Raw genomic sequence first — 26,410 nt, 5'->3', positions numbered from 1 at the left:
TCTAACTTAACTGCATTTCAAAGACTAAAAATTAATAACTGGGGTTTTTCTCAGTGGCAGAGCATGTGCTTGGCATGTACAAGGCCCTGCAATCCATGCTAGCACAAAACAAAAATGCTGAAAAGGATCTAAACTTAAGAGAATAAAAAACCAAACCCCACAAAAGCACTTTTCAGACTGAGAAAGGATTTTTTGCCTCTGTCTCCCAGGCTGCCGTGAGTTTTCTCTTTTAAAGACTTCTTCTCCAACTCATATTCCTCAATTGCCTTCAAAAACCAGAAGAAGAAAAAAAAAAAAAACAGGGCATTAGAGATTGATGCAAATCCAGGGAAGGGGTCAGGGGTCAGGGGTTGGCACTTTATCCTACTGGCATCCAAAGGCCTGAAACAGAGTATGTAGCCAAGTACCTCTTCTCTGCCCCCTGGGGAGTAGGGACCTTGGGCCATCGGTGTCACTGACATGGTCCCATTGTATGTCATCAATACAAATCTCATCCCAGCACCCTTGCATCATGCTGTCCTCCTGGCTCCACTTCTGAGAGCACAGGATGCAGAGCAGGGTTCTGACTGCAATTCACAAGTACACACGTGCCATCTTTCCGTATGAAGGTAATAACCACACCTACCTTCCATGGTCTCTCTAAGGACCCAGGAGAAAGTATTTGGTGCATTTTGCACACAGCCCAGAGTTGTCAAACAGGTACTTACTAGGGGCTAACCTTGTTATCAGTCAGTCACCCTTGACCTCTCACCAGAGCCCACTGTATCTCTGATGATCCCCACCCTCACCTTAGAAAAAGAAAGAAAAGGGAATGTCAGTGCGCTCACAATGTATTGCTTGTCAGCTAAGGGGCTTGCTGTGCTTGGATAGAGTTCTCTATGGAAGTGCTGGATGTGTCGCCCAGTAGAATGGGTTCCAGGATGGTAGAAGTGACTTCACAGTTAAACATAAAGGTAACAGCAGACAGATCTGTGCACTCACATACATACTCGGTCCCTGCTGTGACCAGGGGCTCCTCTAAGTCCCAGCTAGGTCGGGCATGTGTTACATACATCCGATCCCTGTGGATGCCCTCAGGTAGGTGGATTGTTATGGAGCCTCTTACCGGATGTTGAGGCTCAGTCCCTCCTGTCTGGCAGTCTGACTGGAAAGCTCACACACCTGGTGCTACCTTCCCACAGGAATACATGCGTGCACAGAATCATCCAGAGAGCATGTCTGCGTACCCTACTGCTATTCACAACTTGATTCCAATCCCCGCTCAGAGGTGGGCCGCGAACTGACACTAGCGGTACCCCCCCCCCCCGCCCATTCATAGAGAATGGCTCCGCTTGTATGAGAAGAAAATTGGCACCAGCAAGACAGTTCAGCAAGACGACCTTAGTTTGATTCCTGGGACCCACACGGTGGAAGGAGAACCGACTCCCACGAGCTGTCCTCGGTCCTCCATGTGTGCCATGGCGAGGATCTATGTACTCACATTCTCTCCCCTCTCTCTGACCACACTCATCCCACTGAGAAACTCCACTTCTAGGGCTTTATTCTGCAAATGAGTCCTGTGGTGGTTAATTTTTATCATCTTGACACAAACTGAGTCACCGGGGAAGAGGGACCCTCAGCTGAGAAATTGCCTCCATCAGGTTGGCCTGTGGATCACCCTGACTGATGATTGATTTGGGCAGTGCCACCCTGGGCAGGTGGTTCTGGTTTTATAAGAAGGCAGACTGAGCTGGAGAGAGGGCTCCGTGCTTTAGAGAACTGGTTGCTCTTCCAGAGGACCCAGGTTCAATTCCCAGCACCTACATGGAGACTCACAATCCATAATTCCAGCTCCAGGTGACCCAGTACCCTTTTCTGGCCTCTGAGGGCACCAGCCACACATGGCACACATACATGCAGGCAAACAGTCATACATATAAAATAAGATAAATCTAAAGAGAAGTAAGCCAGGCAGGCAGCCAAGGAGCTAGTGAGCCATGAAGAGCCAGCCAGTTAGCAGCTCCATTGCCTGTCTCCAGGTTCCTGTCTTGAGTGCCTGCCTTGGCTCCACTCGGTGATGGGTTGTAGCTGTAAGAGCAAACAAATCCTTTCCCAACCACGTTGCCTTTGGTAAGTGTTTTATCACAGCAACAAGAAGCAAACTAGATCAAGGCACAGAAACAGTCAAATGCTCCCTACTCTCAAATGTCCACTACGCTCAAATGTTCACTATACTCAAATGTCCACTACACTCAAATGTCCACTACGTTCAAATGTTCACTATGCTCAAATGTTCACTATGCTCAAATGTTCACTACGCTCAAATGTTCACTATGCTCAAATGTTCACTATGCTCAAATGTTCACTATGCTCAAATGTTCACTATGCTCAAATGTTCCCTACACGCAAATGTTCACTATACTCAGATGTTCCCTATGCCCAAATGCTCACTATACTCAAATGCTCCCTACACTCAAATGCTCACTATGCTCAAATGCCTGAGAGGAGCTACAGAGATGCTCAGCAGTTAAGAACCCTTCCAGAGGACTGGGTTTAGAGCCTTGCACCAAGACAGGCTCTCACAGCTGCCTTAATTCTAGCTGCAGAGGGTTCAAAGTCCTCTTCCGGCCTCTGTGGGCACCTGCACACACATGGCATATGTTCACACAGACACACACATCAATAAAAATGTTTTAAAATACCATTGAGAGGCTGGAGAGGTGGTTAAGATCACTGGTTGTTCTTCCAGAGGTCCTAAGTTCAATTCCCAGCAACCACATGGCTCACAATCACCTATAATGAGATCTGGTGCCCTCTTCTGGCATGCAGGCAAACATGCATGCAGAACACTGAATACATAATAAATAAAATAAAATAAATACCATTGAGATATTTATCTTTGGAGAATAAATTGATTATGCTCAATCCAACCTTTGGAATACCATGAGGCCACTAAAATAATAGACAGGCCAATAGTACTGGCTGAAAAGAGTTCCCGAGAGGCATTTGTTCTGAAAAATAAATCAATCAATGAATAAATTAGTAAGACAAAAGCAGGCTGTGGGGGCTGGAGAGATGGCTCAGAGGTTAAGAGCATTGCCTGTTCTTCCAAAGGTCCTGAGTTCGATTCCCAGCAACCACATGGTGGCTAACAACCATCTCTAATGGGGTCTGGTGCCCTCTTCTGGCGTGCAGGCATACACACAGACAGAATATTGTATACATAATAAATAAATAAATAAATAAATAAATAAATAAATAAATATTTTTAAAAAAGCAGGCTGTGAGAGAGCATTTACAACATGATCCTCAGGAGGCTAGCCCTGAACAGCCAAGAACTCACAGCAGCAGGTGCTCAGAGCAGCAGCACATTGCATTCCCAATTGGAAAGCAGAGCACGCTGAATGTGTGCCCGGTACCTATTCTCCATTAACAGAGTCCAGGATTCCAGCATATGGGTGCCATCCATAGTAGGCAGGGTGCCCCACCTCAACTATACAATCAACACAGCTTCCCAAAGACATCAACAGAGGCCAATCTTCCAAGTTGGCCTCTCCCAGAGGCCAGTCTCCCTACACTGTCAAGTTGACAATTAACACTGAGAACCCCGCCGGGCACTGGTGGTACATGTCTTTAATCCCAGCACTCAGGAGGCAGAGGCAGGCGGATCTCTGAGTTCAAGTCTGGTCTACAGAGCAAGTTCCAGGACAGTTAGAGCTGTTACAAAGAGAAATTCTGTCTCGGAAAACAAACAAACAAAACATTAAGAACCCCATTCTCATCGAAAAAAGACAGAGAAAACTGGGTGGTGGTGGCACATGCCTTTAATCCTAGCACTTGGCAGCAGAGGCAGGCAGATCTCTGAGTTCCAGACCAGCCTGGTCTACAGAGAGAGTTCTAGAACAGCCAGGGCTACACAGAGAAACCCTGTTTCAAAAAGGAGGAGGAGATATAGGGATGATGAATAAGCAATGAAAAGATGCTACATCCTGTGTTATCAGATCATCATGTGAAACCCTACCATACACCTATCAGGACAGCCAAGTTCAGAACACCGGTACCACCAGGCGCTGGTGAGGATTCCAAGCACAGGAACCCCAGACCTCACTGGTGGAAAGACAACACCTTGGAAGCGGCTTTGATAGTGTGCCCTTTGGTATTTACCCAAAAGAGCTGCGCTCACAGTGATGGCTTGCACAGGGATGTCTGTCTTAGTTTCCAAAGCACGGGAGTGACCAATATGCCCGAGGAGGGGAATATATCAACAAACTGCGGTGCATCCAGATAATGGGGTATTAGCAAAAGCTAAAAAGGAATGGGCTATCCATGGAAACCCAAGGAAGAACTTCAAGGTGCATTACTAAGTGACACATGAAGCTACACTGCAGGATTCCAAGGTCATGGTGTTCTTTAGGGTTGAAACTATACAGACAGTAAGTGGACCAGCGGCAGCCAGAGGTTGGGAGGAAAGGGAGACAAAGGGCGGTGCGTGTGGCTGGGGCATGAGGCTATTCCGTAGGCACTGCAGAAGCAGATGATACACATCATTGCCCACAGTCTACACTCATCAGGAGGGAAGCCTGAGATAAAGTAGGGGGTGTCGGCAGTAATGCTGGAGGCAGGGTGGGTTTGCTGATTGTAACTGAGTTATGGAGAGGTTGATGGGACAGGTTACACATGTGTGAGGGTGGGGCATATGGTATATATGTTCACCGAAAATTTAAAACTTCTCTTAAGAAGCAGCCTGCTGGAGCTGGAGAGAGAGAGCTCAGCAGTAAGAGCACCTGCTGTTCTTTGAGAGGATCCGAGTTCAGGGCTTTCTACATCGACTCAGAACTACCTGCAACTCCAGCTCCAGGAGATTCAGCACCCTCTTCTGGCCTCCAAAAGCACCCATGAACATATGGCATACACACACACACACACACACACACACACACACACACACACACACACACACATACATTTTTTTAAAGTCAGCTAATTTTTTTTAAAAGTGAACTTTGAAACCTCAACTGTACAAACATGTGTTTGGAGGGGTACAGAGCCCGCAGGGCACACCTTGAATGACTCTCCCTAGGAACCTTTCTTCCCAAAGGCCTTGCCTGAACTCCAGTATCTGCTTCAACTCACCGAGATGCTGACCCACAGGCTGGGGCACAGGTCTATCTCAGTAATCTTCTGGTTCATCTGACTCATGGAGCCAATGATGCATGCTGGGAGGCAAGTTGCTAAGGAAACTCCAGGAGGCGAGCAGGCACCCATGGCAGAGGAGTTTTGTCAGCCAGGAAGGTGTCCAGGCTACATTATCTCTCTACTGACTCATTCCTTCTACCAACATTCATGACTTCATCAAGTCTTAGTGAATCACTTTGTAACTTATAAATGTGTGGGATTAATGCCGGGTGGTGGTGGCGCACGCCTTTAATCCCAGCACTCGGGAGGCAGAGGCAGGTAGATCTCTGTGAGTTCGAGACCAGCCTGGTCTACAAGAGCTAGTTCCAGGACAGGCTCTAAAGCTGCAGAGAAACCCTGTCTCGAAAAAAAAAAAACAAAAAAAATGTGTGGGATTAAGTAAGGCATTAGAAAGAGCCTTGGGGCTAGAGAAATGGCTCAGAGGTTAAGAGCACTGGCTGCTCTCCCAGAGGTCCTGAGTTCAATTCCCAGCAACCACATGGTGGCTCACAACCATCTGTAATGAGATCTGATCAGAACACTGTATACATAATAAATAAATCTTTTAAAAAAGAAAAGAGCCCCAAGAAAGTATCAAGATCCAGATGGCCTACACTAGCTGGTGTCTGGTGAAGGGTCGGGGAGAGGACTGTGGGGAGGGAGGCAGAGTGGAAGATGCAGACTGCCTGGTGGCAGCAAGGCTTAAAGCCTGTTGGTGGGATGGACTCTGAGATGGGGTCTGTGTGGCAGGGAAACTGTTCAGTGGAGAGGGGAGGGTCGGTGAAGGCAGGATCAGGGGGAGAGCAGTGGCAGGCAGAGCCTGGGCAGATGCCAGAGGGGCAGACTGAACCTGAGTAGGGGGACTAGCCGGTGAGGACAGGGGAGGTCAACCAGAGGAAATGAAGGATCTGAGTGGTGGGCTCAGCTCTCTGGGGACAGAGGGCTAGCTCCTGACTTCCTAGTTGCTGCCTGTTATGTCCACAGCCCTAATTCCTAGGAAGGAAGAGTAAGCAGAGCCAATACAAAACTTTCCCCCTCTTTCAACAGATCCCACCTGGGCATCTTCCTTTTGAGTGCCCTCTGCTCAAAAAATAAACTTCAGCCAGGAGGTGGTGGCATACACCTTTAATCCCAGCACTCGGGAGTTAGAAACAGAGGGATCTCTCTAAATTCAAGGTCAGCCTGGTTTACAAAGCAAGCTCCAGGACAGCCACCGCTGTTACAGAGAATCCCTGTTTCGAAAAACCAAACGTGTGTGTGTGTGTGTGTGTGTGTGTGTGTGTGTGTGTGTGTTAAGCCTCAAGTTAAACAACTCTTCAAAACATCACATTCCTTTAGAGGCAAACAGGATTTACGTGCTCAGAAAAGATTACCACGGTATGTAGAGTGGGCTAACAGGTAACATACATGAACCTAAGCGTTCATTACACCAGTGAGATGTACTTGGTCTGACCATGAGTGACAGCTTTTGAAGGATACTGGGGGGATGGTCTTGCAACTGTTTCCTCAAAGAATTCTCCAGTACTTTCCGGGCATTGACAGAGACCACCTGGTGCTCATCCAATGGAATCATGGGCAAGGCAGTGACGTTGATGACGTCCATCTTCTTGGCGAATTCCATTAGTCAAGTTCTTGTAAACTGGCAGACAGGAAATTTCCTGTCTTTTCCCACTCCAACCTTGTTCTTTATTCAGGCAGCCTGCAGGGATAAAATGGCATGAAACCAATCAGGAAACAAAAGCAGAAAGATGCACACAACAGCTCGCTGACCGAGGATGACAAGGCGCCAGACACACAAGTAAGCAGGAAGAAAGGCTTTTGTTCGGGAAGTCCTTTATTATTTTTTTTCCAAATCGATGCAAAAATATTTACTCAAAGTTACCTGTTTTATACAGTTGTCTTCCCCCTCAATAGCCTCGCTGTGACCTCATCCTTTACATCTGTATCATGTTAGCAAAGTAATCTCCACCTTTGAAATCACAGTTTTAGCCAGGCAGTGATGGGGCACACCTTTAATTCCAGCACTTGGGAGGCAGAGGCAGGCAGATCTCTGTGAGTTCAAGGCCAGCCTGGTCTACAAGAGCTAGTTCCAGGACAGGTTCCAAAGCTACAGAAAAACCCTGTCTCGAAAAACAAAACAAAAAAAATCACGGTTTTAAAAAATATACATGTGTGGAATGAACTAGATTGTCACCTTATTCTTTCCCCTTATTCTCCCCCCCCCCTTATTCTTTAGAGGCAGGATCTTCTTCTATTCAATCCAAAGCTCACCTTTTAGCTATTCTGACCTGCCAAAGAGCTCCGGGGTTCCACTGTCTCTATTCCCCAAATGCTAGGGCCACAGGCACTGGAGGCCATGCATGGCTTTTTTGACACATAGCCACCACTGCTATGTGTATTTTCTTGCACACATAGATGTGTAGCCCTGGAGTGCCTGGTGCCGGTGGAGAGACTGGAGTGACAGGTGGGTGGGAAGCACCGCGTGAAAAATGTAGTTTCCTGGTGGCAGCCTAGCTTAAAAACATAACACGGAAGCCGGGCAGTGGTGGCTCACACCTTTAATCTTAGAACTCAGGAGACAAAGGCAGGCTGATCTCTGTGAGTTAGAGGCATGACTGGACTACAAAGTGAGTTCTAGGACAGCCAGAGCTGCTACACAGAGAAACCTTGTCATGGAAAAAACAATAATAATAATAATAATAATAATAATAATAATAATAAATTTATATATTTCTCATATATGATAAATAAATTCATAGATAACATGAAGGGGCTGGAGAGATGAATCAGCAGTTAAGAGCACTGGCTGCTCTTCCAAAGGACCTAGATTCAGTTCCCAGCATCCACATGGCAGCTCATAACTGTCTGTAACTCCAGTTCCAGGGAATTTGACACCCTCACACAGATATACATGCAGGCAGAACACCAATGTATATAAAATAAAAACAAATCATTTAAAAAGTTAAAGCTATATATAACATGGAAAGCCTGGGGTTATTTATAACCTGAGAGGGCTATTTGTTGGATGAGTTCTGAGGTCCTCAGAGACAGAGCTCTGTGGTGCAGAATACAGCTCAGCAGTGAGATGAGGACCACTGAAGATGGGACCAGGTAGAACCTGGGTGAGGCTGTGCAGGATATCCAGCCAGTGAGGGGAGGTGAAGTCCTCTGTTAGGACGGTAATCGCTCGTATCCACTAAGCCATGTGCCCAGTCCCCAAAATTCATGTTTCACAATCTACCCTGAATATCGAGACTGCAAGAATAGCACATTTTCTATATATAAATATCTTACAGCTGTACCCAAAAAAGGAAAGAAAAAAAGCAAACAAATACACAAAAACTCCACAAACAAAACAAAACAAAATACCACCCCGAAAAAAGTAAACCACATATGTTTGGTTAAGGGCTAAGATACCAGAACAACCCAAAATAAAACAAAAGGCCCAAATTTGGTAGCATTAATTTAATACAATGATAACCTAAGTAGTCACTTTGTCATTGATAATGTGTGAGCGAAGTCCTGAGTCTCCAAAGGCTGAGAAACTGTTAAGCAGATACCCCAGTGTCTCCTCCCTCAGGTACCTACACACAGCCAGTTCCCACTGCATACTGCCCCGCGTGGTCAGGTGTGTGGTGCACCCCTTTAAACCCAGCACCTAGCTGGCAGAAACAGGTGTATCCTTGAGATCAAGGCCAGCCTGGGCTACAGAGTGAGTTTCAGGACAGACTTACACAGAGAAACCTGTCTCAAAAAAACAAACAAAAGGTGGGGGGATGGCTCAGAGGCTTAAGACACTTGCTGCCAAGTCTGATGACCAGAGTTTGACTGCTCACAACCTTCACCCCCTACACACACACACACACACACATACACACACACACACACACACACACACGGTGAAGGAAAGCACCCATTCCCTCAAGTTATCCCCTGACACATATGCCATGCTACGCTCACTTTCCTACACTCCAACAGGTAAGTAAATAACTGTAGTGCATTGAAGGGAAAAGAGTAAGTGTGTAGCCTGGCCAGCAAGGATTTGCAAGGAAGTATAAAGAAGGCCTGTTTCATGTGCTCACCTAGTCCCTTCAACTGCTCAATCTAAACTGCCCAGTTCCCGAACCATTTCCAAAAGGAGTGAGGGGAGGGGAAGAGGCAAAGGAGACAGGAAAACGGGAAGGGGGGATGTAAAAATGAACAGCCATGCTGGCCACATCATTACCTTCCCTGAGCAGTGGCAGTATGGGGTAGATTAAATTGATGAATTCGATTTGTAAAGTTCTAGCTGGGAAGGCAGGTAGCCTCGGCTTGGACAAGGAATGCCATCAAGGTAACAGTAGCAAAATATCCATGTGGCAAAGCCCTTAAAACACACATGCTATTCTTAAACAATTGTCAAAGCCACCAGGCCGGGTCCAGCAAAATGACTTTGATTCCTGGGATTCACGTAATAGGAGGGAACTGACTCGCACAAGCTGCCTTTGGCCTTATATGTGCACTGTGGCACACATACCTTCAATCACGACGACTACATAAATTTAATTTAAAATAAAAAGTCAAAATCAAATGAGCAGCAGAGGGCTGGGAATGCGGCTCAGGGGTTTGCTGCTCTTGCAGAGACCGTGCCTTTGTGTCCTGGCACCTCACGCCTGGCAGCTCACACCCACTCATAACTCCAGTGATTTGATGCCCTCTTCTGGCCTCCCCGCTCATTTACATGTGAGCTTGTGCCCACGCATACGTAAAAATAAAATCAACCGCTAAGAAAACTCAGCAGTGTTTGTCTTAATATTCAAAATCTAACGACGTAAGGAATCTTTTTGCTGTCATTGTTTTACTTTTGAGACAGGTCTCTCTCTCTGGCTGTCCTGGAACTCGCTCTGTAGACCAGGCTGACCTCGAACTCAGATCCGCCTGCCTCTGCCTCCCGAGTGCTGGGATTAAAGGCATGAGCCACCATCACCTGGCTACTATAAAATATTTTTTAAAGGCTACTTTAATCTACCAATCTTTCACTCCTTTTTCTGCATACAGTTATTGAGACTCTGACCCTACCTGGCTACAGAGGCCTTCAATAGGGAGCCTGGCAGGGAACCAGCTGTGGCAATTCTTGGTACTAAAGGCTTCATGCTCCCTCCCCAGGGCAGGGTGGATTTCCAGCTGAGTCTGCACCTTTGCTAGGACAGAAAGCAGAAAGCTAATTCTTTTTTTTTTTAAACATTTATTTACTTATTATGTATACAGTGTTCTGCCTGCACATTATAGATGGTTGTAAGCCACCATGTGGTTGCTGGGAGTTGAACTCAGGACCTTTGGAAGAGCAGCCAGTGCTCTTAATCTCTAAGCCATCTCTCCAGCCCCAGAAAGCTAATTCTTAACATGATTTTAAGGCCCAAGTACTCGTGTGTGTGTGTGTGTGTGTGTGTGTGTGTGTGTGTGTGTGCTTGCGTGCTTGTGCAGATGCCCATGTAGGTATATACGGAGGCCAGAGGATGATGTCAATCAATTCTCCATGTTTTGTGAGATGGGGCTCCTCACTGTTCACCATTTCAGCTAGAGTGGCTGACCTACACAAGCCTTGGGATCTCCTAGCCTGAACCTCCCAGAAAGAGGTGACAGGTGTGTCACCTCTAGACATAGTGGGACCGTGAAGAATGGAGCCGATAAATGATGCAGATGAAAGTCTAAGGCAATGGCCAACTTTATTCCTTAGACAATTTATTCTCAGGGTTAAGAAAGGTCACATAGGACTAGGGTTCTCCTGAGTTCATGCCATGTAGAATTCCAAGGACAGGCTGCTCACGGCAAGAACGCGCGTTCTCCCATAGGGGTACAACTGAGCAACACCAGCAAGCAGTACTGAGAAATCTGAGGTGAGCTCGCTCCTATCCCCTGCACCTGGGAGGAGCACGCAAACACATCCCAAGAACAAGTCTGTGTTTTGGAGAAACTGGGGTCACGACTCTGCTTGTTTCCTTAGAGTGTTCTCACAAGCACACAGAATCCTCCCATGACTCCATGTGGACCATGCTCTGACACAGGAGCACACCACCAAGTCTGGTTATTTACGTGGATTTGGGGGGGTCCCTGCTCAGGTCCTCATGCTTGGGCAGTAAGCACTTTACCCACCAAGCGAACTCCCCAGTCATCCCCGCCTCCAGCTGGGTATTTAACCTAGAGCTTCAGGGGAGTCAGACAAGCTCCTTCCCCTGAGCTTTATCCCCAGGCCCTACCTTGTTTGTTTTTCAGGACAGGGTTTCTCTGTGCAGCCCTGGCTGCCCTGGAGCTCACTCTGTAGACCAGGCAGGTCTCAAACTCACAGAGATCGCCCTGCCTCTGCCTCCCAGTGCTGGGACTAAAGGTGTGGCCACCATTGTCGCACTCTGTACTGATTCTTATAACTCAGAAATGCCTGCCCCATGATAGAAACTTTTAACTTTTCTTTTTTATGTTTTTAAATTTTTTTTTTTGAGTTCACATGCTCCGGTGTGTGTGGAGGTCAAAAGAAAATATGTGGGAGATAAGTCTCTTTCCATTGGTCCAGAGATCAAACTCAGGTCATCAGTCTTGGTGCAGGCATTAATCATCTGCAGAGCTCCATGGCAGCCCTGACTTAGTCTTAAGAACAGAGACAAAGGCAGGCAAATTTCTGTGAGTTCTTGGCCAGCCTGGTCTTAGAGTGAGTTCTGGAACAGTCAAAGCTACACAGAGAAACCTGGGAGAAGGGGGAGATGGGGGTGGAGGTTAGAGGACTGGAAAACCCAGGGCTCCAGACCACTCCGCAAGTCAGCATTCCAACTAGAAACGAAACCAGATCTCTTTGCCTTTCTGGGCCAGAGGTTTTTTTTTTTTGTTTTTCGAGACAGGGTTTCTCTGCAGCTTTAGAGCCTGTCCTGGAGCTAGCTCTTGTAGACCAGGCTGGTCTCGAACTCACAGAGATCCGCCTGCCTCTGCCTCCCAAGTGCTGGGATTAAAGGCGTGCGCCACCACCGCCCGGCTGGGCCAGAGTTTTAAGAGAAGATTTGGAGGGGTGCTACAGGGAGGTCACCAGAGATGACCACTCAGACACAGGTTACAGTCAATAGAATGGCTTTATTCCAGCCAGTTGGGACCACATTTAGGTATTCAAGAACCTAGGTGTGGCCTCTAGTGTCCAGAACATAGAGTTTTTAAAGGCAGAATCCCGACATCTCACCCAGCAGCTGCTTTGCAGAAGTAAGCAGTTTTAACAGAAGCTATGGTAAGCACTTAGCTGGAGGGATTTCCACACTGACAGACAATTTAACAGAAGCTAAATTAGCTAGGACATCCCAACCTTGGGTTCCTAGAACAGGGCTGGGTAATTTTCCATGGGATTCTCTATCAAAAAGAACAAATTCTTGTTAAACCTGAAATGGCTTCAGCAAGAATACAAGATGGGCTGGCCAGTAGTGGTGCTCATCTTTAATCCCACCGGGGGCAGAGGCAGGCAGATCTCTGTGAGTTCGAGGCCATCCTGGTCAACAGAGCAAGTTCCAGGACAGCTAGGGCTGTTACACAGAGAAATCCTGTCTCAAAAAACAAAAACAAAAAAGGAAAACAACACAAAACAAAAACAAACAAACAAATACGGGATGGAGGAACCTTTGCATTGTCTCACCTGTCACGTGACCCCCACGACTCATTGCAGCTCTCAGGAGTTATAACCATAGGACAATAGTCCTCCTCAGCACAAGCCTTCTAGGGCTTCCTGTATCCATAGAAAACTGCCCAACCCTTTGTCCTAACTTTAGAACACTCTGGCCTGTCTCCTGGGTCCAGTCCTATAACATGTATATCCCTCCACACCCAGAGTATAATGCTGAAGATCTGGGGATAGAAAAGCCAGAGTCTTAGATGTTGTCCTCAGGCAGCTCATACAGAATGAAAGGAGGGAGCTAAGGTCATGGAGAAACCAACCTAGGTCTACCTACCACTCTTTCCTGCACCCTGCTCCCCCAATTCAATCTCCCTCCCTACTCTTCTCCCCAGCTTTGCACTCCAGAGGCCTGGCCCACAGACTTCTTTCTGGTTCCCTGTCATGATATGTTCTTTTAAGAAGATCTTTATTAATGGGCGCAGGAATACACATAGCAATGGTACACATGAGGAGATCGGAAGACAACCTCATGCAGTCAGCTTCCTCCTTCCAGCTGGGTTCCAGGGAGAGCGCTCAGGTTGTCAGGCCTGTATGATGAGCACTGGGGACCGACTGAATGAGGTCATGCTGTGCTCTTAATGCCCCTATGTCTTTGTACACGAGGTCCCATCTATGGACTTGGTCCCAGGTGATACATCATCTTTAGAAAGACCTGGGATTAGTCCAGGTCACCAGGACCATAGAGTAGACTCTTTTATGTGGCTACTCTCATCTGTTACAGCACTTAATATATACAACTGGTACCTGGCTATGGTGGCACATGCCTAAAACCCCAGCAAGGTAAGGGATGGGACTCAGGCAGGAGGATCAAGAGTTCAAGGCCAAAACCTGAACTGGAATGACTTGTTTCTATGTTTTTCTCCATTAGGAGTGTAGTGATATTTTGTTTGTGATCTAACAAATAATGCTTGCCTGAAGATCAGAGTGCAAAGCTAGCCACACTAGTCAGCCATACAGGCCAGGCAGTGGTGGTGATGCACGCCTTTAATCCCAGGGGAATAAAAGGCGAGATGGAACAGAAACTCACTCTTTTCAGTCTGAAGATTTCTTAGAGATAAGAGCTATTTAGTGGTCAGCTGCTTTGCTTCTCTGATCTTTCAGCTTGAACCCCAATATCTATCTTTGGGTTTCTATTATTCGTGCTACATAGTAGAATTACTCCAGAGGCAATCACTACAATTAATCACTCAATACTTTTTTTTTTTTTGGTTTTTCGAGACAGGGTTTCTCTGCAGCTTTAGAGCCTGTCCTGGAGCTAGCTCTTGTAGACCAGGCTGGTCTCGAACTCATAGAGATCCGCCTGCCTCTGCCTCCCGAGTGCTGGGATTAAAGGCGTGCGCCACCACCGCCCGGCTAATACTTTTTTTAAAAAGAAGTGCCTATCACAGACTGTCCTGTGGGAGGGATGTAGGTTCTTGTGCTCACACAAATACACTAGGGAAACCAGGAAGGTTAAACACACAGGGCTTATCTTCCAAGGTAGAGTGGCAACCTGTTTTCCCACCCAGAAGGCACTGACAGAGTTAACAGCCTGGTGACCTCTGCACTATCTGTGTGGTCAGACCACACTGACCAACAGACCCTTGAGCTTGTCTGTCTCATTCCCGCAGTCCTCCTCCAGACCCTTATCACGTTGTCACATCAGTCCTCCGCAGCGCCGCCCTTCAGACCCTTACCACATATGTTATCTTGAACTTTTTTCTCAGTTTTCTATAGAACCCATTTTCCCGGAAGATGTTACTTGCACTTTACAAAGAGTTTTGACACAGTCCTATCTTAAGCTTTGTTGTACCCGTGGGATTGAGTTAATTATCACCAGGAAACTTCTTTTTACTAATTGTGCTGTGCTTAAATGTGCCTACGAGAAATGACTCAGGGTCAGACTCTTGAAGTGTGAACCAAGAGCCGCTACTGAGTCCTGTTGAACTGAACTACCCTCTTATCTCCCTCTGATCTGACTCCCCTGGTCTCGGTAGTGGCAGGGTTCTCTCCATACCAAGCCATGACCCTGACCAAACCCATTGGTTGGAAGGGAAAACTGACCCAGGCCCAGGTCAGTACTGTTTGTTGCCCTTTGCTCCTAGTCTTTAGCCGGTGGGTAGAACAGGGAGAGGTGAGAGGAGGCAGATGCGTTTTAGGGCTTCTCATTGTCCTCCTACCCATTCCCCAGAAGGGCTGGAAAATTACACTCTGTTCTCTGAGGAGCTAGGCTCAGATGACTCCATCGGAAGCTTCCAGCTTTAGCCTAACGCTATTACTCATGCCAATGTGAGAACTGAGTAGCGTGTTTCTAAAGAGGAATGTTTAAAATACACACACTGCTCCAGGCTCAATTCTTCCTCATACCATTTAAGGATACGTGTGTTCAGGAGCTCAGTCGTAGCTTGTAGAGGAGGGAGAGTCAGCTTCACTGAAAGCTGCCCTGGGGCAAGCACCGTGCCAGGTGCTGAACGTAGATGAGTGGGTGCCAGTGGGTGCCAGGAAACTTTCCCCTCGGGGCGTTCTGGCAGCTGGGATTTGAAAATCCCCATAGCATGTAAAATGCAGACTGTGGAGTCAGACTTGGGTTCACTGTCAACTTTCAGCCACTCAGTGACCACTAAAGGCCTCCCACAGACTAGCAAGTGTGCTCTAACTGCACACAAGAGGGTCAACTAAGTCAGACTGCATCCATGTCCCCTCAGTGGGGCGGACTATTGGGGTAGACTTGTAGAATTAAAATAAGTACATAACTGTAAATTGTAATTTATAAAAATTATGCATATGACGATGAATTAAGACTCATACTGCTTCCAAAGGCGGTCCACAGGATGGGTATGAGATAACATACTGTGCTCTCTTTAGCTTCGTTTGAGACAGGGCCTCACTATGTAGCCCTGGCTGGCTGGCCTGGCACTTGCCAGTTAGACCAGGCTGGCCTCTGACACACAGAGATCCCTGCCTCTGCTTCTTAAGCATTTCAACAGTTTGTTTTGACCTTGTTAGAGAGGTCAATGGTGATGCAGGAAGAGCAGGAGTTAATTGGTTAAAGGGGAGAAGAGAAAGCAATAAGGCCAGACAAAGGCTTCATCGATACTGCCCATCCGGGCAGCCATTAGCTACATGTGAAAACAAAGTTCTTAAATTTGGTTAGTGGGACCAAAGAAGGTAAATTTTATTTAAAAATTAAAAACCAGGGCTGGAGAGATGGCTCAGAGGTTAAGAGCACTGCCTGCTCTTCCAGAGGTCCTGAGTTCAATTCCCAGCAACCACATGATGGCTCACAACCATCTGTAATGAGATCTGGTGCCCTCTTCTGGTCTGGTGGCATACATGCAGACAGAACACTGTATACATAATAAATAAATAAATTTTAAAAAAGATTACTTCTTAAAAAAATTAAAAACCAGTCAATCAATCAATCAATCAATCAATATGATTAAGCATATTTTGGACAAACCGAGTTAAATAAAGCAGTAGTCACGTTAATTTAATCTGTCTTGATTTTACTTTTAACAGCGTAGGGTCAGGTGTGGTAGCACTAGCCCTCAGTCTCCAGTACTCTAGAGACAGAGGCAGGAGGATCTGGAGACCAGCCAGAACGACAAAGTGAGCCAAGTTTCAAATCCCAAATCTATTTTAAAAAAAAAAAAAAAAAGGAGAAAAGGAAAAAAGTGTAGGGGCTGAAGCCAGGTTTAGTGTATGTCTGTAATCCAGCACTGAAAGGCTGAGGCAGGATGAGCTGAGAACCCCCGGGAAAGCCTGGGCTGCCCAGTGAAAGGTGTTTTGGGTATAGCTCATCCGTGAAGCACTGGATCGGCGTTCCCAAGGCTCAGGGTTCAACAACAAAAAGTCGCCAGAATGACCGCAAATTACAAGTGTGCTCTGCTTTATGTTTCTGTTGAACCAGAGAGTGGTTAATTTTAGATATGGTTAATTTTTTTTTTTGGTTTTTCGAGACAGGGTTTCTCTGCAGCTTTAGAGCCTGTCCTGGAGCTAGCTCTTGTAGACCAGGCTGGTCTCGAACTCACAGAGATCCGCCTGCCTCTGCCTCCCGAGTGCTGGGATTAAAGGCGTGCGCCACCAACGCCCGGCCAGATATGGTTAATTTTGAACGTGAAACTCTCTCTTCTAATAATGCATCGTGGCAAAAGAGGAGGAAAACGGCTTGCTCTTTGGTCTTGTCCTTTTCTGTGGCTGGGATGACACCTAGTGTACCCACTAGGCCGCCAGGAAACATCTCCTGGATGGCGCGTTTCATTTACCAGAGCATACACAATACATGCCATTAGGACTTGAGAAATTCTGGAGGGAATTCTCCATTCCTCCGCCCCTTGTTCACTGGGTCACCTTCTTGGACCTCAGTTTCCCTTGCTCGTGGGCATGAGGAGGAGGCAGGTCTGACAGGAGCCAGTTTGCTGCTGGCAAGCAGTCGTCCTCTGTCTGTTCGTCTGTCTTACCTGAAAGCTTCGGGAAAATCCCAAAGCCTCAGGGTGGGTTCCGCCACGGATCCCTCCGGTGACCCGACGGAGCTCCGGATGGCCGCCGGCACCCGGGACTCCAAACCACCGAAAAGGGGAGTACTTTGCTTTGTGGCCGGGGCGGGGCAGCCGGAGAGCAGGCCATTTTGCTACTGTGAGTCCAGCCCGGGTCACTACACACTCCTTTTCCACAACAATGCAGCCCTGGGCTGGCCCAGTGGCTGCCACACGTGGTTACCATGGCGACAGTGGCGCTACCTGGGGGCCAGACCAACGTGTCTAAGGGGGCACTACTCGCCCGGCCTACACCATTTGGCATAAGAGTAACTCCAGAACACTTTTCCAAGGCCTTTCGTGCTCGCTGAAGCAGAGGGAACCCGCGGGAGCCCCTCTGCTCCGCGGAGGCTCCCCTGGGACGTGGCTCTTCCCCTCCATCCTCAGTGGTAGAGGCCATAGCAGCCACGCATGCGCGCGATGGAAACCCGGCGCCCGCCAATCGCCTTCGCGACGGTTGACGCGACGTGGGCGGATCCTTGCAGAAGGCTTGGGGAGAGCTTTGGACACAGGCTTCCCAGTCGCGCCAGGTACGTCTGGGAGCGCTGGGCGAAGGCCGGAGCCAGCCCGGGTATGGGGGGCGCCCGGGTACCCCTGGAGAGGGTGGCGGTCAAGCTGGGTGGTGGCGGGCTCATCCTGCGACAGTGACTCGGGACGGTGTTTTTGACCCATCACTTGAAGGATTTCTCCTAACTGCTACTGAACTCCAATGGTCCTGTGGCGCGTGCGCCTGCAGACAAGCAACTGGCTGACCCTTTTGCCTTTGAGAACCCAGTGACCACCAGAGATGCTCCCTTTACTTTCTTGTCGGAGTGAAGATAATGCATTTTATAACCTGATGCGAACTAAAGCTTCGCACAATAAGTACAGTTCCCTGTAGAGGGGCACAGCTTGATCTGCTTCTCAGGGTTATGGTGAACATCAAACGCTCCAACAACTTGTAAATAAGAAAACACTCCTCACCTACAAACTGGGTGCTTTTATTACTCCTGGTTATAATTAAGGAACTCGAGGGCTGGAGAGATGATGGCTTAGCGTCTAAGAGCACTAGTTGCTGTTGGAGAGAAACCAGATGGATTCAATTCCCAGCTTATGACGGCCAGTAACACCTGTTCCAGGGATCTGCGGACCTAAGGCACATAGTACACAGGCTTACACGCAGGCAAAACACCCATACAGTATTAAAACAACAACAAAAACTAAAGCAGCTGAGGCCCTTCAGAGATAAAGTGCCGGGATCCCACTGAGGGTGAGCAGCGTTGTTGGTTGGAAACCAGGTATAGCCTCATAACTTTCTTGATCCTGAGCCTTTCCTATGAGAAGGCTTCACTAAAGAACCCTAGGACTAAAGGATCAAAGGCAGATGTATCTCTGTGAGTTTGAGGCCAGCCTGGTCTATGGAGTGCATTCCAGGGCTACACAGAGAAACCCTGTCTCAATAAACAAAAACAAAACAAAAAGAAACCTAGGATCTCAGCAGAGTTGGTTGTAAAATCATCCAGAGAGTCTTGTTGGGTGTTGCTACGACTTGAACTCACTCTGTAGAAGGGTGTGTGTGTGTGTGTGAGTTACAGATTTGTAAAGGGAATTGGAGGAAAGGCTCAGGAAATATGAGTGCTCACTGCACAAGCATGATGACCCAAATCCAAGTTCCCAACACCCCAGTAAAAAGCCCGTGGCGGACTCAACACCTGTACTCCCAGCACTGTTGGGAGCAGAGAGAGGACTGCCTGGACTTGCTGGCCACAAGTCTAGCTCCAGGTTCAGTGAGAGACCCTGATAGGGGACTGTGACAGAAAGAGATAAAGCAGCACACCTGGTGTCCTCCTCTGGACTCTGTACAAGCACGCACACGCATAGACACATGCACACACACATGCAGGTACACGTGCATACAGCACATAAACATGTATATTAAAAAAACTACCCTGGAACCTTGTGGTTTTAAAACTTCTCTTTATTTTTGTTATACTTAAATTAGAAAGATGCCAGGCAGTGGTGACACATGCCTTCTTTAATCCCTGCACTGGGAGGCAGAGGCAGGCAGATCTCTGGGTTCAAGGTCAGCCTGGTCTACAGAGTGAGTTCCAGGAGAGCCAAGACTATACAGAGAAACCCTGTCTCGAAGAAAAAAAAAAAAACATGCAAACAAAAAACCCTTGAGCTCTTCCCAGAAGCTAAGTGATGTTGTGACTTTTATGAGCACAGGAGGTTGGGATTGACACTGTATAATGGCGACAGTGTTGTCAGCTCCACCATGTTCTGGCTCTCTCCTTTCCTTGAGACCACCATACCTCTCATAACAGGACAAGGGGCTTGACACAGGGACCAAGTGATAAACGCCACTGTCAGTCTGGGAATGAAGTACCAGTGTAGCTTTGCAGCTTTAGAATTGTGTGTATGCAGAAGTTAGAGTTCCTGGTCCAGCTCTGACCGGCTTATGGGATAGAAATTTCATTCCTTGGTTCACATTGTAGTTCTAGTGAGGCCAATTTGGGACAGGTTTGCCTGCTAACATAACTGTGAAGCCATACAAAGTTGGTTCAGATGCCCATTCCCACTGAAGACCTTAGCTTTCTAAATGTCACCAACCAAATGGGGTGAATAGGAGGGGCTTGTCAAGGGGTATTTGTGAGTTAAATGAGATTGTGCAAAGGCATTGGCATACTGTACAGCACATAAAAAGCATCCAACACATGGGAGCTCCTGACAGGACTTCTGTTCAAACAGCCTTCCTTTGCTGTTCTGTCTAAATGGACAACTCTTCCCAGTAGATAGTGCCAGGGTTGGTAATTGCCAGTGGTTAAAATATTTCCATGATTTGAGAACAATGCAGTAACGTCACTGATCTGTTTGACCCTAGAAGGAAGTTCTGGTGTTTCCTCCTCAAGTCAGGAATGCCTCTCTTTGGGAGTATATTCAGCCCAAAGAAGACGCCGCCTCGGAAGTCGGCCTCTCTCTCCAACCTGCATTCTGTGAGTGGATTGGGGCACATGTGGTCTCGGGTGGACAGATAGCACTGGAGGGCATCCTGTCAGTGGAATTTTCTGTGCCACCAGCCAGCTCCCAAATAACCACCCAGAGACGTATTAATTATACAGGCTCGACTGGTAGCTTAGGCTTGTTTCTAACTAGCACTTATAGCTTAAATTAACCCATTCCTATTAACTTACTTGCTGCTATATCGCTCATGCCCTGTTACCTCATCTTGTACACGTCCTGCTTTCTCTGCATATGGCTGGTGATTCCACCCTTCTTCATCCCAGTGCTCTCTCCCTGTCCACAAGTCCCATCTAACCTCTTCCTGCCTAGCTATTGGCCATTTAGCTCTTTATTAAACCAATGAGAGCAACACATTTTTTTAGTTTATATTATTATTCAAGTTTAAATTGCTGTGTGGCAATTACTTTCGGAGTTTATTCAAGACCCCACTAAGACAGCCAGCCTCATTCTGATTTTGGTCCCAGGTAACAATGTCCAATATTATTTATATTTTAATTCCAAAACTTATTTAAGAATTAATTTCAGTCATGTTTAAAGATCAAATTCAATTGGGGTGTAGTGGTACACTTTTAATCTCAGCAGTTAGGAAACAGAAGCAGGTGGACCACTGTGAGTTCGAGACCAGCCTGGTCTACATATAGAGTTCCAGGACACCCAGGAACTTGCCATTAAGGGCATTTGTTGCTCTTGCAGAGAGAGAGAGGACCTGGGTTGGGTTCCCAGCACCCTCATGGTGACTTACAACCATCTGTAACTCCAGTTACCAGGGATCCAGCGCCCTCTTCTGGCCTTTAGTGGCACTGTACTTACAAGGTTCACTGACATGCTGGCAGAACACTCATACACATAAAATAAAAACAAATCTTTTGTTATTGTTGCTGCTTTGAGAATAGATTCTCTTTGTGTAGTCTTGGCTGACCCAAGCTGTCTGTGTAGACAAGGACAAGCTCAAACTGCCCACCTCTGCCTCTGGGATTAATGGCGTGCAACCCCACACCCTACCAAAAAACAAAACTTTAAAAACAGGATGAGCCGGGTGGTGGTGGTGCATGCCTTTAATCCCAGCACTTGGGAGGCAGAGGCAGGTAGATCTTTGTGAGTTCGAGGCCAGCCTGGTCCACAAGAGCTAGTTCCAGGACAGGCTCCATAGCCACAGAGAAACCCTGTCTTGAAACCCCCCCAAAAACAAAAACAAAAAAAAAACAGGATGAAGTTGATTTTTGATATCCCAGACATCAGTGATGCAGATGCACCTGGTGATCTCAACCGGGACAGTCCCAGCCCCTGTCCTAAGGGCAGCAATGAGCTTATAAAACGTCTGTCTCGCCGGGTGGAAGTGCCACACACCTTTAATTCCAGCACTTGAGAGTCAGAGGCAGGCAGATCTCTGAGTTGGAGGCCAGCCTGGTCTACAGAGGGAATTTTAAGGCAGCCAGGGCTACACAGAGAAACCCTGTCTTGAAAAACAAAGCAAAACAAAACTCGGCTGTCTTTGAGTGGCTCAGAGCCCACCCTCCCTGCAGTTTTGGAGCCACGCAGACAAATGCTGTGACAAGGGAACACAACGTGAAATACTGTGGTGCACAGAGTCCTGGGAGCTCAATGGTGACTTGTTATTACAGGACAGTGGCCAGGTCCTCATGGCCTGTCCTCTGTACGCCTTTTGCTTCAGCCACCCAGCCTTACAGGATCCTCCTGTATGCATGCTGCTTCACCTGCCCAGGGTCATCTTCCCTGCCCATCAGTTCTGTGACAGCTAGCTGAGAACTCTGTATATCAGGCAGTCTCTTGGGTGCTGGGTATGAAATAAGAAGAAGAGGAGCATGGCCTGGTGGTACAGGCCTATAATTCCAGGTACTTGGAAGGCTGAGACAGGATTATAAGATCAAGGCCTGCCTGGGTAGCTCAACAAGACCCTCTCAAAATTTATAATACTTCTTAAAGGGGATTCAAGAGGAATGGAGAGATGACTCAGATGAGAAAATGTGAGGACCTAAGTTCAGTCCCCAGAACCAACATTTTAAAAACTGGACAGAGGCTAGAGTGACAGCTTAGTGGTTAAGAGCACTTGTTGCTCCTGCAGAGGACCCAGGTCTGATTCCCAGACCCACGTGGTGCTTCATGACCATCTGTAACTCCAGGTCCAGGAACCCATTGCTTGGTCCTGCTTCTCGAGCTACTTATGTCTCCCTCACAGGGTCAAAAGCTCTTCTCTGGAAAAGCTGGTCATACTCATTTCTGAATGCTTGGAAACCAGGCCTGACTCGGGAGAGTTTGGCAAGCCCTGTCAATGAATACAGAAACTGACTGTCAAACATTAAATAAGCCCTGGCAGGGACTGTTAGGATTTTATGCTCCTTCATAACTGTTCTTTCATATTAATCAAACTACAAGTTTCCTTATTATAATGTAGTAATGCAGAGGGGAATCAATCAAAGCCAAGTATCCTTACGTGTATACAGATGTACAACGGATTATTTGAACTGTAAAGTAGATGTAAAAAATTCAGTTTACAAATTACAGCCTAGGGGCAGGAGAGATGGCTCAGAGGTTAAGAGCATTGCCTGCTCTTCAAAGGTCCTGAGTTCAATTCCCAGCAACCACATGGTGGCTCACAACCATCTGTAATGGGGTCTGGTGCCCTCTTCTGGCCTACAGGCATACACGCAGACAGAATATTGTATACATAATAAATAAGTATAAAAAAAAAAACAAATTACAGCCTATATAGCCTTTCTGCAAACATCCAAGCATAGAATAGAGCGGTTCTTCCCTCTTATAATTTAAAGTGGGTGGATGGGATTTATAGACACATGTGGTCACATCTGGCTTTTTATGTGGGTGCTGGGAACTAAAACTAGGTCAGCCTGTTAGTACAGCAAGCACTCTTACCCACTGGGCAGTTTTCCTAGCCACTTCTTTAAATGTTTGCTGTATATCATTTGATAGTCTAGCCTTGTGAAGTATTTCAAGTACTGACAGGTGTGGTAGTACACTCAATCCCAGCACTCAGGAGGCAGAGGCAGGTGGATCTCTGTGAGTTTTAGGCCAGCCTGGTCTACATAGTGAGTTCCAGGACAGCCAGGGCTACATAGTGAGACCATGACTCACTCTCTCTCTCTCTCTCTCTCTCTCTCTCTCTCTCTCTCTCTCTCTCTCTCTCTCTCTCTCTCTCTCTCTCTCTCTCTCTCTCCATATATATATATTAAAGGTGCTAAGTACTGGTGGGAGGATAGACACCGGTTCCTGTTTTGTTGGGTTTGGAACTAGTGGGAGAAGCTGGGGTGTGAGCTCTTGTTCTGTGACTTCCTGAGCCATCCTAGTCTCTTACCACAGTTAGATCGGTCAACGCGGGAATTGGAGCTGGGCCTTGATTATGGAACTCCCACCATGAACCTGGCGGGGCAAAACCTGAAGTTTGAAAATGGCCAGTGGGTAGCAGGTGAGAGGCCCTCCAGCGGCTTTGGTGATCAGGATAGCAGAAGGAATCCCCCCTTTTCACTCCTCTTCCGTGCTTCCTTTAGACACAGTGATTAGTGGAGGTGTGGATCGTAGGGAGACTCAGCGCCTGCGCAAACGGAACCAGCAGCTGGAAGAAGAGAACAATCTCTTGCGGCTGAAAGTGGACATTCTGCTGGACATGGTGAGCAAAGCAATCTGGAAGGGACACCTAGGTGTCCCCTTCAAGGAAGCTGTCTTGAGTCAAGCCACCCAACTGATTTCCCAAGGGCTCATTTGCTGGGTACATAAAAGTCAACCTTGCCATTAAAAGCTGGAACAGGGATGTGTAACAATACCCACAATGCCTGTGCCCATGGAATGGTGTCCTTTAGTCTAAGCAGAAGCTGGCATTGGCCCAGGGGAAGAGGTCTATACAGTGGCGAGTTTCTCGGATGAAGAAGTATGTGAGCCGAATGCCCCAGGATAGTGCCAGGAATGAAGATGAGGATGAAGGCATCTCAGGTGGGGGTGTCCGCTCATGGTAAGGAGGCATCCTGCCTCACACAGACTGAGTTAGTGCCCAGCGCAGACCTGCTGAGTGTGCATACCCAATCACCATCAGTCTCTTGTGTCTCCTGGGCCTGGCGGTGCATGCACATAGTGATGGCAGGCGTGATGGAACTGATGGGAAGTTTTCTTGTCCTGCTGGCTAACTGCTGTTCACCTTCGCCACCAGCAGGGCAACTGGCCTCAGTGTAGCACGAATTCTAATAGGTCTTAATAATAAAAGCCCAGAGGCAGATATTTGGGGTCATGCTGCGATATCAGAGAGAAGAAGGAGCAAAACCACAGCCATCTTACCTCCTTAACTTCCCAGCTGAAAAGAGACTAAGTTCCTGTTTCCTCCCACCTTATCACTTCCTGCTTGTCTGTACAGACCTCCAGACTTCTATGGTTAGCTGGTGGTTAGCTCCACCCTCTGATCTTCAGGCAAGCTTTATTTGTACAAACAAGATATCACTACACATCAGAGTAGCTCTTACTTCACAGAGCTAATGCAAGCCACACACTTGCTTTGGAAGTAGAGATCGCCCACCCACCATCTGTCTCCATGATCAATGTCAGCTTCCTCCTGCTGTGAAGCCTATTCAGAGATCCTGGTGAGGAAAGGAGCATCACTTTTAGAGCGTCCCATTCCCCTGACGTTTTTTACAGTATTGTTCCCTGGGCACCATTGCATGAGGAATACAAGGCTAAGTGATTTACGGTCCCCTAACTGTAGAGTGCCTGGTATCTGTCATTTTCAGCCTTCACACGTGGTGTGCCACACAGCTGTAAATGACAGGAGCCAAGGGCTTGAATATGAGTAATTCCTTTGACTGCCAAGGCTTTCCTGTTAAGAGGCCAGCTGGGTGAGGAATGGCAGGCCTTTCCTTGGGTCAGAGTAGCTGTGCAAGCAAGCGGAAGCATGGCCTGACATAGCTTCCTTTGTAACAGTCCAATGCTTCCTTTCCAGCTTTCGGAGACCACTGCCGAGTCCCACTTAAAGGACAGAGAACTGGACGAACTGAAGATCATCAACCGCAGGAGGAAGTGAAGAGCCTGGACAGGCCAGCTAGAAGATTAGAAGTCCCCACTGACCCCTGGGGAGGAGGATGTGGCAGAGCCCTTGGATTTTCAGTCAAACTAATAGACTTGCCCTGAGAGAGAACATTAACAGACCCTAGCTCCCTTGGACTTGGGGACAGGGAGGTGGCATGGGATGGAAGAAACCAAGGTTGCAAGCCAGGACCATAGCTTGGGAGGCGCCACAGGCACACTGCCCAGGATGTCAATCTAAAGCAAACTGCAGGCAGGTCTAGAAAATAGTTGGCCCTTGGCTGCTGTCTGCAGGTGACAGCATACAGCTGTCCATTGTCTCAGAGTCACCGTGTTCAGGCAGTTGGCAGTTCACCTCTTCACACTGGGGTCTGGCACTAGTTCCAGTTCACACTTCACGTGAGGGTGCACAGTGAGTGGCTCTGCATTCTCTGTCCCCTCTGGCCGTGCTCTCTCTGCCTTCAAAGAATCCCCATCCCCAAGTCCACAGCCTCTTCTGCCATCAGCTTCCCAGCAGCAACCTCTGCCCTCCACAGCACGTTGTAATTTACTCTTTCTGTTTTGACTATTTTTATTTTTATTAAATGGTGTTCAATAATCTCTGTGTAGCAAAATAGGTAAACAAAAACGAAACCAGTGTGGTTCCCCAAGATGTAAGCAGAGCTGGGTCCTAACTTTTCATTGCTCCACCAAAAGAATTTTTTTTTTTTTTTGGTTTTTTTTCGAGACAGGGTTTCTCTGTGGCTTTGGAGCCTGTCCTGGAACTAGCTCTTGTAGACCAGGCTGGTCTCGAACTCTCAGAGATCTGCCTGCCTCTGCCTCCCGAGTGCTGGGATTAAAGGCGTGCGCCACCACCGCCCGGCCCCACCAAAAGAATTTTTAAGGTTAGGGAAACAGCCCCTTGCAGTGGGAAGCCACCCTAGAAGAGAAATAATGACTTCATGCTCAAATTCCTCTGCTCCGCTGTTTTAGGAAGCCAGCACTGGTGGCCCACTATGTGGTCCAGACCTGGTGAGGC

General features: G+C 47.6%; 2 protein-coding genes across 2 annotated transcripts in view; one reads left to right on the top strand and one right to left on the bottom strand.

Moving 5' to 3' along the window:
- Fam227a (family with sequence similarity 227 member A) overlaps positions 1-17,409 on the bottom strand; it is a 53,516-nt gene extending 36,107 nt beyond the window's left edge. Inside the window, exons 1-4 of the mRNA XM_042055724.1 lie at positions 17,275-17,409; positions 6,634-6,853; positions 5,113-5,219; positions 197-266 (exon numbers count right to left, since the gene is read on the bottom strand). Coding sequence (XP_041911658.1) covers positions 197-266; positions 5,113-5,219; positions 6,634-6,775 — 319 coding nt within the window. The 5' untranslated portion in view covers positions 6,776-6,853; positions 17,275-17,409. The remainder of the gene's footprint in view (positions 1-196; positions 267-5,112; positions 5,220-6,633; positions 6,854-17,274) is intronic.
- Positions 17,410-17,825: 416 nt separating this feature from the next.
- Positions 17,826-25,990, top strand: Cby1 (chibby family member 1, beta catenin antagonist). The gene is made up of 5 exons (XM_038343342.2): positions 17,826-17,879; positions 20,213-20,324; positions 23,689-23,794; positions 23,877-23,995; positions 25,310-25,990. The coding sequence occupies exons 2-5, from the start codon at positions 20,247-20,249 to the stop codon at positions 25,388-25,390; spliced, it is 384 nt and encodes a 127-aa protein (XP_038199270.1). The 5' UTR covers positions 17,826-17,879; positions 20,213-20,246; the 3' UTR covers positions 25,391-25,990.
- The last annotated feature ends 420 nt before the right edge of the window (positions 25,991-26,410 follow it).

This window comes from Arvicola amphibius, chromosome 9 (genome assembly GCF_903992535.2).
Source record: "Arvicola amphibius chromosome 9, mArvAmp1.2, whole genome shotgun sequence".
NCBI classification, from domain to species: Eukaryota; Metazoa; Chordata; class Mammalia; order Rodentia; family Cricetidae; genus Arvicola; species Arvicola amphibius.
Note: the sequence above shows the minus strand (reverse complement) of the source record. Positions and strands in the feature narration are given on the sequence as shown.

Excerpts from the sequence above, each read along its gene's own strand:
- Cby1 (XM_038343342.2), top strand. The coding sequence starts at position 20,247 with ATGCCTCTCTTTGGGAGTATATTCAGCCCAAAGAAGACGCCGCCTCGG. Across the intron at positions 23,795-23,876 it reads AAATGGCCAGTGGGTAGCAG|ACACAGTGATTAGTGGAGGT; the intron begins GTGAGAGGCCCT and ends TGCTTCCTTTAG. Across the intron at positions 23,996-25,309 it reads TGGACATTCTGCTGGACATG|CTTTCGGAGACCACTGCCGA; the intron begins GTGAGCAAAGCA and ends CTTCCTTTCCAG.